This window comes from Branchiostoma floridae, chromosome 15 (assembly GCF_000003815.2).
Source record: "Branchiostoma floridae strain S238N-H82 chromosome 15, Bfl_VNyyK, whole genome shotgun sequence".
NCBI classification, from domain to species: domain Eukaryota; kingdom Metazoa; phylum Chordata; class Leptocardii; order Amphioxiformes; family Branchiostomatidae; genus Branchiostoma; species Branchiostoma floridae.
In genome coordinates, this window is record NC_049993.1 from 4647473 (window position 1) to 4663647 (window position 16175).

General features: G+C 41.6%; 2 protein-coding genes and 1 long non-coding RNA gene across 3 annotated transcripts; all 3 read right to left on the reverse strand.

Moving 5' to 3' along the window:
- Nucleotides 1-1873: 1873 nt before the first annotated feature.
- LOC118432397 lies at nt 1874-6332 on the reverse strand. Its single transcript, XR_004833078.1, has 3 exons — nt 6035-6332; nt 3208-3313; nt 1874-1955 (listed from the first exon to the last, which is right to left on the reverse strand). It is a non-coding gene; the product is annotated as an uncharacterized LOC118432397 (long non-coding RNA).
- A 2446-nt stretch (nt 6333-8778) lies between these two features.
- On the reverse strand, nt 8779-11924 carry LOC118432380 (fatty acid-binding protein type 2-like). The gene is made up of 4 exons (XM_035843934.1): nt 11693-11924; nt 10096-10271; nt 9077-9190; nt 8779-8929 (listed from the first exon to the last, which is right to left on the reverse strand). Exons 1-4 carry the CDS (start codon nt 11907-11909, stop codon nt 8879-8881), a joined length of 558 nt encoding a protein of 185 aa, XP_035699827.1. The 5' UTR covers nt 11910-11924; the 3' UTR covers nt 8779-8878.
- Nucleotides 11925-12260: 336 nt separating this feature from the next.
- LOC118432383 (fatty acid-binding protein Fh15-like) lies at nt 12261-14880 on the reverse strand. Its single transcript, XM_035843937.1, has 4 exons — nt 14698-14880; nt 13317-13492; nt 12864-12977; nt 12261-12695 (listed from the first exon to the last, which is right to left on the reverse strand). Exons 1-4 carry the CDS (start codon nt 14780-14782, stop codon nt 12645-12647), a joined length of 426 nt encoding a protein of 141 aa, XP_035699830.1. The 5' UTR covers nt 14783-14880; the 3' UTR covers nt 12261-12644.
- Nucleotides 14881-16175: the final 1295 nt, after the last annotated feature.

Here is a 16175-nt window from a genome sequence, read left to right on the forward strand (position 1 = left end):
TACATTGCAACAACAAATCGTTTTTAGATTCAAGTATAATTCTTTGTTTTTGTTTTCTACTCCAGTAAGAGAGATCGACTCACGCACACTGTTCATACATATGTAATTATCTATTTATTATTGTCCTGTATAATTTATTATTTTCAATTCTTGTATAAGTGGCGAAGTTAATATAAGTTGAATGTAACTTGAGTCCGCCGTCACTTAGTCCTCGTCCGTTTATTTGTATTCTTACACGTATTTCAATAAAGAAAAAAAAATATGCCATTATTACTCGAGAAAAAACTTCTCACGAAGCTGATTGTCGAGGATAAACCACAACTGGTGTATGCTATTTTCATGATACTGATCGTCTTGTACGGCTTATTGTGATGCAGCGAAGGTTTGGTAAAGGTTTACCTTTAGTCATATTAGTAAACTATACCATTGAAACTGATATCTACTAATGATCTGTAGTAATTAGAAAATGTTTGTTTTCATCTGATTAGAAAAATTTAATTCTTAATAACTACAGATCGGTAGTAGATATCAGTGTGCGCAACACTACGTTTGTAGCTTTCATCATTATGCAACGAAAAACGAAGTTTCATTACAGTGGTATGTACCAAAGTGCTGTATTTTGTCATAGAAAAAAATAATATCAGAGCCAATAAAAATGATGACGTCATCAATTTGGCCCCCCAAAAATTAGATTTAGAATTCTTTAATGCCCATCTATCAACATTCGTTACGGCTCCATTCGTTCTTAATTCATTAATAAGAAAACAGTGGAAGGTCAAAATGCCAATTTAGCCAACCGAGATATACCTTAAGAACAAACTTCCTACTGCGATGGCATATGGGTTTTGTGGAAATGTATAGCTCAAGTACATGTACATCATTAGTTATAGTGCTCAAGAAGAAACTTCTCTTGAAGCTGAATGTGGATGATAAAACACAACTGATGAATGCTATTCTCATGATATTGGATGGGAGGTTTGCTGCTTTCATTGAAACACCCGCGGGAAGTACGTAACGGTTTCACAGATAACAATATGAGAAGTGTCAAGCTGTGTTAGTGTCGAAAGTCATAACCAACGCTTATCACGCCGCTGTTTAACATTGAAATTGCTCCAGGTGCTTTGTGAAATCCATCGCACTGAGGCCTGCAACTCGCAGATACAGGCCACCCCATCCATCATGGTACCTGTGCCCTGGTACAGGGCAGATCACATGTATGGAGATGTGTGATAACACTCACTACACAGCCCCTGGTGCTTAACACGTGTCAGGACATTTGTGTAATGTTAGTAAAACATATTAGACGACGTTGAAAGCAGTCGTAACTAATGTTTGTGGGCGTTAACGGTAACCGGAATGACGCACCGTACTTTGTAATTGTGAACATTAAGCACAGTTTGATTTGGCAGCGGAAATTGGCCTATTGGAGCGGGTGAACACGCGACAGTTTATCGTTCCCTAGGTGTCATCAATTTTCCAGTTTGTACAGGATCATTCAGAGATTCCGAGTGCGTCCTCTTGTTTCGTGCCATGACAATAAAATACACATCTATGAATGACCAAACTAATTGGCTTTCATTTAATCATCTACTCTATACCGATCCTTTCAACAAATCAATGCAATGCGATACCAAAAAGGCCCCATTACTTGTACATGGGAATCCTGGCTACATGCTACATAAACATGACTATAGGCTTTAATTGTAGGGGGAGTACATGTATACAGTCGCGCATCACTTACCCGTGGAAGATTTGACTAGCTGATAAACGTTGCGCAAGTCAAGGGACTGATTCATCAAGTTTACACGTTTCAGATTGTATCACCAGGGTGGAGAAAACGAGAGAAAAATGACAGGCTCGCCAAGCTAAACGAGAAACATATTAAAACCACCTTACCCCTCTCCTGTTCCTAAACCAGTAGTACTGGGGTGACGACATCCGGGAGATCATGGACGCTGTACGGTACAGAAACATTTCATCGTGATGTTAGAGAAAAGGAAAGTGATCTCGATCCAGTTTCAGCTCACTGAAGAGCTAGTCTTCCACTGGTCGTGATAGAGAGGACAGACACTATGTACAGTATTTACAGGTCCATCCCCTAGCTCTGTTCGACAAGCACAATGAACAGTGGACCACGGTCCCGTTCTCATTGAAATGTCGAAAATGGCATTTTATGTGCGAAAAATAAATCAGCTTTATTTTCAGTGAAAACTACCTGGTTGTTTAGGAAAGTTCATCTTTTAACCATAGCCAAAAAATGGCAACTTCTCATTTTCGGTCCCATTGGTAATGCATTAGACAGTATCGAACAATGGTAACGTTTGTTACAGTCATTTCTGTACAACATTTTGTTAAGCAATGTGGGATGCAAATGACAGTCAACAACCTTTTCTTGTTTCTTTAGAAAGCCAGAAAAACTGTGCAGCGTCACAAAAACGGTCATTTCTAGTCTTATATGTATATGTGGATACTCCATTGCTCCATATCAAGGCGTAAAGTCAGGCGACAGCATTTCGACATTTAAATGAGAACGAGCCTATTCAACGTCCCATTTTAAGGACTGTAACCCTTTCCGATAGAGTGCATGTAGGAAGAGCGACACAGCCTGAATCGAACTCACGGCTTCTAGTTCCCGAGGCAGGGCCGCTAACTACTGGACTTCGCTCGCTACCTCAGACATGAAAGCTGTGAGTTCTTTCAACATGTGTGCTCGTCTATAGCTAAAAGGGTTACAGGTTGTTTCGCAACAATACCAGTTCGCAACAGCCAGTTCGCAACAAGGCAAGTCTTTTCGCAACAAAGTACAAGTCGTTTCGCAACATTTGAATGCTATCAATCTTGGATAGGACTGGAATTTCTAGTAAATGAGCAAATAAAATCACCATAGACACCATTTCAGCATTGATGTTACTCTCCAAGCAGAGGTTATGCTCCGGCTGCTTTTTTTTAAAATACTTTTCTAGGCGTTTTTCTCGGGCTTTATATTTTGTTTCCTTTTTTTTGACGTCGAGGCCGCGAGAGTACATTGATATATGAAGAAATGGACATGTAAGTAGTAAACAGCGAGCCGTCTTTTTTCCAATGGATTGGAGCAATAGATGGTTAAAGAATGTGCAATAATAAAGAATCAAACTTTGCAAAGGACACAGGAAGGTTACAACAGCTGGATGATATCTTGATACAAAATGAACAAAGAAGATATTGTACCGTCCTGCCCCCAGCGCCAACGCTTTTGTTCTTCATCCATCCCCATAGCAACGATGACCACGCCCAGAAACACAAGGACGACCAGCTTCATCTTTCCTCTCTGTTCCTGAAAAGTAACAAAAAATACGAGTTTTTCAGAATTGATCAACTTAAGAATAACTTGGTTGGTTGGGTAACTGTGATTAGCCTTTTTAGCACACGCGAGAATGCGTACCGAATTTTGTACCACAGAGTCCACAGCTTTAGTCAGGTATACGTAAGAAAGGCCGCACCCATATGTTTCTTTCGTTGTTTCCTTACGTTTTGAATGCCTGAAACACCTGTTCATGTAGTGATTTTTACAGAACACAAAACAGCCTTTTTCTTTCCTGGAACGGCGGAATCATCTAATAGTGCACATGTCCATAATTCGTCCTGAATAAAGTTTATCTTCCGCTTCACAGAACATTCTGTGAAGTTGACTGGACGGTAATTAGAAAAAAAATAGTGTATTTCTTGGCCGGCTCATAGAATCGATCGCGAGTGAGATATCTCATGTAATAACCATGGCGCGTGGCTTTAAATTCTCCCGTGCTAGCGTCAGACTAATCACAAAATGAACGAAACGTTAATTGTGTGTGAAGTGGTTCAAATTAGCATGGTAATTGCCGTGAAGGCCAGTGTTACGCCTGGCGTGGGGAATCCAATATTGTCGATTTTAGAGGAAATTGTAGCACGTTGGTACACGTTGTATAGAGTTTTGCCTAATGAATGTAAACCTTCAATATGAATGAAAGACCTTTATTGTACATTCATGCCTCGACGGGCTAGGTACAGGTCACTGATAACAGACATGACTGATAACAGAATAACAAACATATGAAAAAACAACAGGATACAATTTAACTAGTTGAAGGTACTAAGCTAACTCGCTTCTTTGTACAGGTGTAGATATAAGAACATATAATGTTTGATATACAGGGTTTGTCTAGGCGCATCAAAAATAGAAATTTATCCGTTGCATTAAGATGTTCAAAATATGGGAACTCTTTTCTGATATATTCATAAAGCACAATCCGTTCATTATGGTACAATTTACAGTGTAAAATAAAATGCTGTTCATCTTCTACATGTTGTAGTAATGTAGATCACAAAATTGGCAGACTCTATGCTGCAGAGGGGTGCGGTTGTGCCTTCCAGTTTCGATATGTAACTTGTGGCAACTAATCCGGAGTTTAGTGACAGCCACTCTGTGCTGTATGTTTTTCACCATCAGATATTCTTCTTCTTTATAAATAGTCTTGAATAATCTATAGGTTCGTAATTTGTTACCGAAAGATTTGTCCCGGTTGTCATTGTGTATTTCGGTTCTAAATGTTTGAATGTAAATATCCTTTAATCGTTCGCTGATGGCGTTGGTTATAGGTAATAGGTTTGTTCCTAGAGATATCTTAGATCTCTGTATCGTATTGCATGACATTGTCGACAGACTCGGCACTAAAGACGAGTTTTTAACGTGGCGAATTCCTGGCGGGTTGTTAGTGATTCCAGTTGTTGTTTACGGCAAACATGTCACAACCAGGCACTATCCTCTGATCGTCTCCTGACGGGGCAGAAACTCGCTATCATGGCAAACTCCCTTCAACCGCAAAGTCCCTTCCTCGGCAAACTCCCTTTCCCGGCACAAGAGAACATAGCCAACGTTAAAAATCGCGGACCAACGCCCCCCCCCCAAAAAAAAACCGTTCCGAAGACTGCAAGGGAGTCTATAATTGGCTTATGTAAGAGTAGGAATTTCAGGAGAGTAAGATACGTTTTTCTCCAAAGAAAAATGAACATATTTGTGCACATCATATATAGCTATAATAAAGATTTTATACCCTATTTCCGCACGCAAAGTAAAGCACTTTATAATGTCAACTGCCGCCACGGAGAACTTCCATTCGAATTATGTGTCATATTTCAACACCGATTTTATTCGGTAACCCAGTGAAAATGCTGCTTCATCATTATCATTTGCTGTTAGCGTTTGAAAGGAAAGGTCAAGTTAGTGAATTTGTGAAGAACGATTTTCCAGGACGACGCTTCTGTATGCTTAAGCAGGAACAGCGAGGATTATGATATTATTGGTGAGTGCCTTCACTGATCCCACATGATACAAACTGGCGTTTTACATAATTCGCTGGACGTGGACGTTTTTAGGTCAAAGATAACCAGGACAATAGAGCCGCACTCCTTTCAAAACTGCATGTCAAAAATAAGCCTGCGTGTATTGCCTTTTATGAATTCAGTGTTTACTCCGAACTCGCAACAGAAGCTTACGTCTTTAAAATGCAACATCTGCTAAACGATACGCGATATAGATAATAACTTGCGTTTTCATGTAATGGCACAATAAAATTAAGAGCAATTTCTCGGCGATAATTACGATAGCTGCTGAAATGGATCCATCAGAATCGTGGAAACCGAAGTTATGAAAATTGAAGATATCCTTTCCTCCAAAATATACCTGTTGTATTGTATTGTATTGTATTGTATTGTATTGTATTGTATTGTATTGTAAAATTAAAGATGCACACAAGTCGGAGCAAGGTTTCACTTACATCATTACTGTTCAGTTGTGAGTTATCTCTGAATATAATGACTAGCTCCTTTATGTCCTCAATGCTCTTCTCAATCCACTACATATTCTAAATGCACAGACATCCACAAGAAAGAGTGTACTCTGTGCCGTCTGTTTTGCCTTGTATTTGAACAACCTCTGAATACAGTTTGATCATCTATATCGTGACAGTCGTCTATTGCTACAGGCATTTTAGGAAATGATTTGGAAAAAAAAACTACTCACCAATGTTACAGTTGGCTCCTCGAAGGAAAATGCAGTGCGTCTTTTGCGCGCGTCTCAAGTCGGCGATGTCCTCCTCTGAAGTGTCCGTAAGAAAGAACAGCTCTCCTTCAAATCCTCGCAACCTTTCCCAGCCCGGCAGCAAATCTCGTTTACTGTCGATGCATGTCATGAATCCTGACCGAAATGCATCATATTCCCACAGGCGGGCGCCTTGTGCGCGGAGATAGGGTTAATTCAGCAGAACTCCGCCGCGCGGAAAATGATGTGTCAACTTCCAATGAGTCACGCGGGCCAGCCGGGGCCATTGTTGAAGTCCGTATCAACCCGAGCAGGTGGGGGGAAGGCTGCGGATCGGTAATCACACCGTGTATTGTAGCAGGGGTGCCCTTAACATGGACGTGACGGCTACATGAGCCCGGCTTTGTCTAGTGTTGGGAACGGACGTGAAATGAGCTACACGGAGAGACTTTTAGCAGGGAGAATGATGTTTTAATTTTTAATGCATCGAGTCGGAAATTCGTCTTGTGCCTACCTGGCAGCGGGGGTTGAAAGTACAACACTTACAGCTATGTGGTGTGTTGGTGAGCATTTCACCGGACATTGCTAAATTTATGATCAAGTTCAACTATTAACCTCAATTATTTGTATGATAGGTATTAGTGCCAGGACGTCGACTGACATCAAGAATACTAGCAGCTTAAAAGTATTCAGTGTTTTGTAAGGTGACGTTGCTGGGTTGGTTGTATCTCATTTGTGATACAAAGCATAGGGAAAATACAAGTCGGAACAGAAAATGGCAATTCGATAAGCCACTGGAATTCTTGGTCCAAGAAATTGTCATTCATTTGACAATAAAAAAGCAATGGAGCGTTCATAGGCTAGCAAGGCTGTGTTTTTAAGTTAACAAGAAGGAATCGCAAGTCTTGTCGAGTTCAAAATCAACTTTCTGTCTAACTTCGTCAGCAAGTCAGAAAAATCCGTTACACCCACCCGGCTTCCAGTTGGTGCGTCATAAGTCACGTGACCAACAACTTCACGGTTATTTTCCTCCAGCATGAGTAATTTGACCTTCATGAAAGAGCCTCTTCACGGTCAGAAGCAATGCTCCGAAATGTCATTCAATTGTATTTTAGTGCCTCTTCAATGGCTCTCAGCTAAAGACCACCGCTTGTGCGTGGCTTCTTCAAAGGGATCCGTGCTGAGATGTAGCTCTTATAGCTTACACGGGGTGTCTTTGAGCGGCCTCAGTAGGTATTGAAGTGGTTTCAATGAGCTGTCGAGGATGATTGAATTCGTGGTCCGAATTTTGAGGCATGAATGTGTCAAAGAAAGGTACACTCCGGCTATTCGTGATGAAAGGACGTCAATTTTCATGCGCATCAATTTGGTCGGCAAATGGGTGAGAAATTGTCCTGTCTATCAGACGTGGTGGGAAATTTTGGTGTTGGAACGAGTGTTATGCATCATCATTTGTGGTAGAAACATGTCAGACACACTAACGTTTCACAAAGAGTGTTTTCGGGACTGGCGTTACTGTGTAAGAAACGTTCACAGGCGTCGTGCAGAATTTTCCAGCAAGTTTCAGATGTATTAAGAACAGGCAGTCCACAAGGATCTAAGAAAATCTTTTCCGTCACCAGAAAATAATTTTTCAATTTACTATTCCAACAAATAAATGTGAAGGGCGGGGTGAAAAGTAGAAGTTCTACCCTAGTTCTAATCCAGAAATTGCTCACACCCTTCACTTGTCCCAATCAAAAATTGTCCAAATCCTAGCCTAGTTCCCAATCTAAATTGCTCAAAACCCTACCCTAGTTCCAAATCCAGATGCTTGGACCCTACCCCCTATCCCATTCATCCTCTTCCACCCCCACCCCCTTTGTCGTTATTTTTTGGAACGGCCCAATACATCCCGGCCTGTCCCCGAAATGCCCTCTACGTGCGTCCGTAAACCTGTCATGTGACGGATGTAACCGGGATAGAAAGCTGAGTCGGCGTGGCTTAACCGATGGCGCTTTGGAAAGGACATGACGTGGTGAATAATTGAAGGGACCTGAAGCTTTCTTCATCACACAGAGGACTCCTTCTGTGCACTCTAAAGCCTGGATTCTCCTCCACAGAGCACGGAAATACCGTATTACTGGATGGAATACAAATAAAGAATACTTAACAGGCGTGGAGCAAGCCCTGAAAGTGTTGTGTTTCTTTATGTTAGCTCTCGATGTTTAAGCATTGTTGCTTTGTACATTTTACTTGATTTTGCAAATGATTTTTTTTAATGTCAAAAGGGTCAAAAGGCTTTCATGAATTTGGGATAAAACTCGATTCACGCGCAGAATCATAAATATCAATCATTTGTCTTCAACATGGCTCGTGCACCAAATAAACAATATAATCAAGCATTCACCATAGAAAGCCAGAATGGTGTAAACACTATTGCGTGAACATATGTGTACGCGCGATTTACTTGGAACGCTACTTTTTCAAACGTATCTCTACACCTTGCAAGAAACTGAATACCGGACAAAGTAGCCTGCTGAAGTTGCCGCATTCCGCAAGGGGGCGTTGATGAGATGCTAACATGACAGGGTGGCCGTGGGTGGTGTCCTTGGTGCTGGACGCCAGGTTTCGTAATATCACAGGGCAGGGGTCCAATGCACTCCGAGGCGTGCGTTTTATAGTTACATTTGTGTATTATACTTATCCAGTTAAATGCCGGTCAATAACAACTTAAGCTAGCGATATAGATTCAGACGCTTTATTCAGAACAAATCACTGAAGAACTCTCAGCAAAGCCAACTGTCAGCTTGTCTGGTTCACAAGAGTCAACGTCCTCTCGGACGTCTAACAGCGATTGGAAGTTGTCCAGCCCTCGAGATCACCAACTTTGATATCCTACAGATGAAAACATGCATAATTATTAACTATTTTAGCAATGTGTGTTTTTAAATTCCAAATTCGTACAGTTAGAAAACGTACAGTTGAAAAACGTAAGGTTAGAAAACTCTCAGAAAAGCTACTGTTTTTTTTTTTTACACTCACGGTGCGGATGGTGTTGTCATCAACAAAATGGCGACTGAGGCGCACGGAAGTCCCCTTCCCGTCATGGTCAGGGTACACGGACACCAGGTTGTCTCCTTCCATGGTGTAGGTCACCTGAACGAGAGGTTAGATAATAGAAGTTGCCATACCTTGCATCTTACACTAGTTTCACAATAACGTTATCAACGTTATTAGTGTTATAATAAGATAACATGTACGGTCCAGAGACCTACTATGGCAGGCTGAACAAAGGTTTTAACCTGGCACTATGTGCCTTCAGATGTCTTACTCAGGCCTAGGGTTGACTCCGGTGCGAAACATGTCGATTAGCTTTATACTTACTTTATTCAGGTTGTAACAAGACAATACACTGTGAGCACTAGGCAGCGTGGCTGGTATCGTGGTCACAGACATATAAATATACAATACAAGATGAACATGTATATACAGTAATAGAATAAAATGGTTGTTACAATAAAAACAGGTGAAGCTAACACTTATGCCTGACTAGCTAAAAATTTACTAGACAGTGGCACGGCTGGAAGAGAATCTTTTGGTAGATATTATGTACACACACAGAGCTTCTGAAAGCTGTCTATTGGTGACAGGGTCATGGTCAGGTGAGCCGTGGAGCAGTAGTGAAACAGTAGGCCGTTGTCGTACAAGGCATTCAACAGTGGAGGTGAGTATGCTACGCTGGTCGGAATACAGCGGGCAGTGTAGCAGGCAGTGTTGAACTGTTGGCCCCACAGACACATTGTTTGCTCTTGATGTTCATTTTGTGCAAGGTACTGTTCAGTTGACACCAACCCATTCGTAGCCTGGCAGCTTGGATGTTACTCTGTCTTGGGCCGAGTCGTCGGTAAGTTTGGTGGTGCCTTGTGGTGAACAGGTGCTTTTTGCTCACTCTCTTAAAATCAGCGAGGCTACGGGCTTCGATTAGCTGATGAACGAGTCTACTCTACTACATACGTCCGATCCAGAAACCTACTAATATCTACTATAGGTTTGTTCCTCACCTTTCTCTTCTTGCCTGTCGACATATCATCCTCCTCGCTCTCCACTCCGAAGGTGAAAGTGCTCTCACGGGTTTTCCCCATGAACTCCACCTTAGATGTGAATTTGTCCCCTGACAGAGAAGAACTGACTGGAAAAGTCGACTCCTGCATCTTCTTAAACATCTCTGCAGGAAGTCCTGTAAACGGTACATCAGCACATGTCACAGACGACTGGATCCGGAGAGGCGGTCAGTGGCTTTCTTTTATCTCCTGAAGATATTGTTTTAGATATACCTCTAGGCTCTCTCTCTCTCTCTCCCTCCCTCTCTCTCTTTCTTTCTCTCAGTCCACCTGGTATGTGACCTTGGTACTGCAGAAGAATTCCCAATTTTTTTAAAATCTTCTGATCTTGCGTGGTCTTCATATTTTTGACGTGCTATGGTCTTGATATTTTGGTGGCAGATCGCTTATTCGGATCAGTTAAGTTTTTTAGTCTACAAGTTTGTATTGCAGCCAGACAGATATCAACACCAAGTAAGGTATTGTATGTTAATGAGTGTACGTCTGAATTGTCTTTCTTTCATCTGCTTTAGTTGAATAGGTTTAACTATGTGGCTCTGTAAATTTAGAGACGTCATTTTTTGGGTGTAACGGTACTGAAGGGAGTCTACCGAATCGAACGAAATTGATTATTCCAACTGGGATTTTTTAACGAGTTTGCTAAGTGCAAGGCAATTGGCCACTTCTAGGTACTGAACTACACTCACTGTGGCAGCCTCTCTTCTCCCGAAGTCAGAAACATCGAGCTTCAGCAATTTCGCCTAACTGACTCAATAGGCGAAGCAGGGGTTACAGGGCTGCTCGGGAAATTAACCTGAATGGTTAGATCCACTCACACTGGAGTCTGCACACCGGGAAGGATCCCTTCTCTTTTCGATAGGTGTGGTGGGTTCTTTTAATCCGTGACAACAACTTACTGGCGAATTTCAGGCCGTTTAACTCTCGTTCAAAGTTGCAATCAATCAATTAATCAATCAATGAACCAACCAATCAATCATAGTGTTAAATCAAGTTCATATATATCTTTAGTTCCTCACAGTTTACACGCGTGCTCTACAGTCCAGGGACATAGCACATAGCTAGGACAGAATCAGGACACATATATACCAATATTGACTAAATTCACTTAATATGTAACTAGTCTGCGTGGCACTAACTTTTCACCTTTGTACACAGTAGATTTGTACGCTAATAGAATGCATTGTGTGATTTCACGTTACTGTTAAAATTTCTGGTTTAAGTTTGACAGAAACATTCATTGTTCATGTTAACTTGGCAAGGCTACTTCTACTTTTGTCATTCTCTGTTGGAGCAAATTTTCTGTTACTGTGGCTGCAAAAAGGAACAATTAAGGCTGACTACATGTATAACTTTTCTAATAAGAATTTGACGATACAGTCTGTTAAGTTTATCATGACACTCACAGACAACGAAGTATATAGTTTTGTAAGTGTAGGACCAAATCAACATGACAACAACGATTTTAGCGAAAACCCAGGGACCGACATATCACCCATGGTCTAGCCCTGAAGTGACTCCATACAGATTACACACGTACCAAGTTTCTCCATGATCTCTTGATAGTTGTCTGAATGTTTGCCGTGCTTCCATGTTCCGCAAGATTTCTCCACGGGAAAAGGCATCTTGTAGGTTGGTATCGGCTTCTCAGATGAGAGGGGAACTGGAAGAAGGTCTGGTCTGCTGGAGCTGCACTCAGAACTGGCGTTGCGCTGCGAGACGCTCCTTTTATGGACCAACACACCAAATATGGACATGCGCCAGGAATGACAGGACTCCAAATACAGACATGAGTCAGGACACCAAATATGGCAACATATCCGATAGCTTGGCCGAATAAGTGTCCAATTCGGTGACCGTATCATCTTCAGATCAAAAGATGAACGTTTCGCTGCAAAATCATGACAAGCCGCTAGGGAGAACAAAATCTAATCATTTGTAGGTCTCATCAAGACCTAACCTGATCTCAACTTACACAGGCCTCCTCGAGTTATTGTGTTTACAAACGAACAGACACACACAAATCAAACGCTCACGAAAATATATTCTTCTGGTGAAGGTAATGAAAAGAAACCCATGCTCAAGCCAAACAACAGCATACACCAGACAAAGTAAACATTTTTAATACGCGTGATCAGCTGAGATTACATATGATTATATGAGATAAAAGCTGCATTTATTACGACTGTATCTGTGTGTTAAGTTACATTTCAGGAATGACCTGACAAAGTTGTCTTATTCCATTAGTAGGCGTTGATAAAATGCTGACATAACATAGTCGTGAGTGATGACATCGGTGCTGAAGGTCAGGTATAGACGGGGTTGCAATTCGATATGTGCGGTTTACAGTTGTTATAAAATTAACGTGTTTCAGTTATAGCTAGCGATACAGATTGAAATGGTTCAGTCCGAACAAATGAATCACTCAAGAATCTACGCAAAGCTGACTGGCAGCTTGTCTGGTGCACACGGGTTAACGTCCGCTCGGACGTCTAGCAGCGCTTGGAAGTAGTCCAGCCCTCGAGATCACCAACTTTGATATCCTGCAAATATGAGGGAGTGAGTAAATAAACGATCTGTATTAGCCAAATGTTTTGCAATTGAAATTCAAACTAAATCTAATCTAAATTTTACAATTTAAATTTGTGAAGATGAAAGCTCGGGACAAACCCCTTTAAAGCTACATTTTTTGTACTTTTCAGAGCACTCACAAAGTGCATGGTGTCGTCATCAACAAAATGGCGGCTGAGGCGCACAGAAGTCCCCTTCCCGTCATGGTCAGGGTACACGGCCACCAGGTTGTCCCCCTCTATGGTGTAGGTCACCTGGAGGGGAGGGTTAGAGAATGAGAAATAGTGTTCCATATCATACCTAACTGCACAGTCTCGATCCTTGTAATTTCCTACGTTTCTTGTTTAGTAATAGAAGTTGCCATACGTTGAATTGTACGTACTAGTTGTGAAATAAAGACATCAATATAGTTATAATTACAATTATATAGATAGTATGTTACGATATAGAAGCCCATGTTTACGTTTGTGGCGGTTAGACATCCAGGTAAACAATATTCAGATACAATTAAAATTTACAACTGGATAAATAGCGGAGATTTACTTCAGGACGTTTCGAGTGATAAGTCCATGTTTTTTTTTTTCTATCCTCACCTTTTTCTTCTCACCAACAGTTGGGTCTTCTTCCTCGCCCTCCACGCCAAGTGTGAAAGTGCTCTCTAGAGTTTCCCCCAAGAACTCATACGTAATAGTTAACTTGTCTCCTGACAGAAAAGTTTTACTGGGAATGATCGCCTCCTCTACCTTGTTAACCATCTCGGATGGGATTCCTGCAATTAAACAGCACATGTCATAGAACACTGGAGAGGTTCACATTGTCAGTGTCTTACTTTAACTTGAAAGTTCATCTGTGTTGGTAGAAGTCATTATTGAACTAGTTTACTGTAATATCCATCACAAAGATTGGACTCATCCACATTTTCGACTGAGCAGCACATGTGCACACAGACGCCCGAGTTCAACAACCTCAGAAGTTTCCCAACATATTCATATAGAATCACCGGGTCATTCGGTCTCACTGGACAAAGTTGAAATCTTGGACATAGAGCCAGACTTTTTCGCTAGAGGGACCAAAGAAGCCGTCTACATCAGAGCTTTACAGCCATCCCTGAACAGAGACTTCCTGCAACCTATGATCCACTGCTTACTGAGTCACGTGTTCTATCGGCATGACTTGACGTCGCGATTATTCACTCCTTGATAAAGACTAGTGCTGTTCACTCGAAAATTTGGGAGAGTCCAATTTTTGTGTTGAATATTCTAGTTAAACTAGTTCAATAGTGGCTTACTTTGTTTTGGTTAAGACTTTTAAACGTTTACAAATACTAGGCAAAATATAACACGACCCTGACGGGCACCGGCGCAATTGGGACCCAAGCCTAATTCGACTTCATTCATCAGCAAGCGTGATGTCTTATCGGACTCCAATGTGGCCTGCTATGTCAGATGTGAAAGTTCATAGTTTAGTCGTGCCTCCATAAGTGAACATACAGGTTAGACCTGGTCATTATCTCTAGATGGATTATTTTGTCACGTCCAAGCTGCTAAAAAGCCCAAGCTTTGTGCTATAGTTCAGCTACTAATTTTGCAAAACGCCACGGGAAGCGCAGAGTTCCACGTAGACAGTAGAGAAACTTAATGAATCTAGACATAGCGTAATATGAAGGCAAATTTTACTCGTGAATTTAACGTATAGTGTTGTCCGTACAAGCCCCATTAGGCCCCCTATATTTTTGTCGTAGAACATAATTCCCAATTAAAAATTGTCGACGTTTTGTCACCATAAACCATAAAGTCGATGGCCTATCAACCATAGTCAAGCCATGAATTGACCTCTTGACCAGGTATTAACTACGTCTATTGGTCTAATTAAACTTTATTTGCAAATGAATGCCCATAGGGTTACAAACATTAGGAAGGTATCCAGTGTCTAATTCTATACATATATCTAGTGTATATAGAAGTACACACGTACCGAGTTTCTCCATGATCTGTGGGAAGTTGTCGGAATTGCTGCCGTGCTTCCATGTTCCACAACATTTCTCCACAGGAAAAGGCATCTTGTAGGTTGATTTTGGCTTCTGAAGTGAGAGGAGATCTTGAAGAGAGCCTGGTCTGGTGTAGGTGCACTGAAGTGTGAGAATCCGCTGGCATTGCACGGAGAGATGACCGTATATGGACTAAGACACCAAATATGGACATGTGTCAGGATGCCAAATATAGACATGCGCCCGGACGCCAAATATGACAACGCCTACGATAGGCTAGTTCGAATACCTGTGACCGTACTGTCTTCACATTAAAACATTCAGAACTTATGAAAGTTTCCCTGCAAAATGACAGGGAGCCGCTTTTACCGTTACCTTTTCTTAGTCCCATCCTCATGCCTGAGGGTCGGGACTATGGTAGCGTCCAGTATCAGCCTCCTCCACTCCCTCCTGTATCTGGCTCTGTGGGCGCACTCAGCCAGTGGCTTGCCCATACACTCTAGGAGGGAGCCGCTAGGGAGAGCAAAATCTAATCGTCTGGAGGTCTCATCAAGACGTAACCACATACTGGATCTAAAAAGCACAGACACACACAAATTTAAAAACGCTCCCGAAAACATATTCTTCTGGTGAAGGTACTGAAAAGAGAGAAAAAAAAACGTACAACTAGTTTTCCAGCGATTAACCCTTGCCCTACATGTATTGAGCTAAGCTTAAGGCCTTAAGCTTAAGGCCTAATGTATTGAGCTAAGCTTAACGAAATATACAGCTCCCAAGTAGACGATATTTGGAGAATGAGATATTTGGTTTGGCCCAGCCCTAACGTTGTAGACATGCAAAAATAAAATGATGACTTATGATTACACCAACACATGTCTGGGTGAGGATACCCATTTAGTGCTTGACTCATATGGCATTATGTTGTAGCTGGCTTGTTATCCAAAATTCATATGAAATATATAATCCGTGTTACTTTTCGATGTACGACGTCGTCTATTTTATTTTGGTGTGCCGCGGTTAATGTTAGCTTATGCCAGTCGTCATTTGAACACACTGTCAATAAATCGACGTGAAGTAAGTGCACGTGGAAAGAAAGCCTCAAAGGTCTGATTTACCAGAGATGCAGAAAATATAGATTAGTCGTTAGAAGAACTAGTCAGATTTGACAGACAGTCAATGGAAGAGATGGTAAAGTAGTGTTTTGGGTATGTCTAAAGGCTAGAACGACCGCTAAATTGCCCTTTTCAGAGATAGGGGAAATGGTTAAAGGCTCACATAGTGGTTTGAATTTTTGTGGCTTATTTGACTATGCCTGAGACTAAAGATGGCAATATCTAAGGCAGTTCACACCTTATGTCGGGAATCAATAAAGGGTTAATGCCCCGGCCCGAGGTGTATATGGTGAGATAATCCCTGGTCAGGTGCGATTAACCACCGAAATAAGCCACCGGAGTGAACGTAGCGA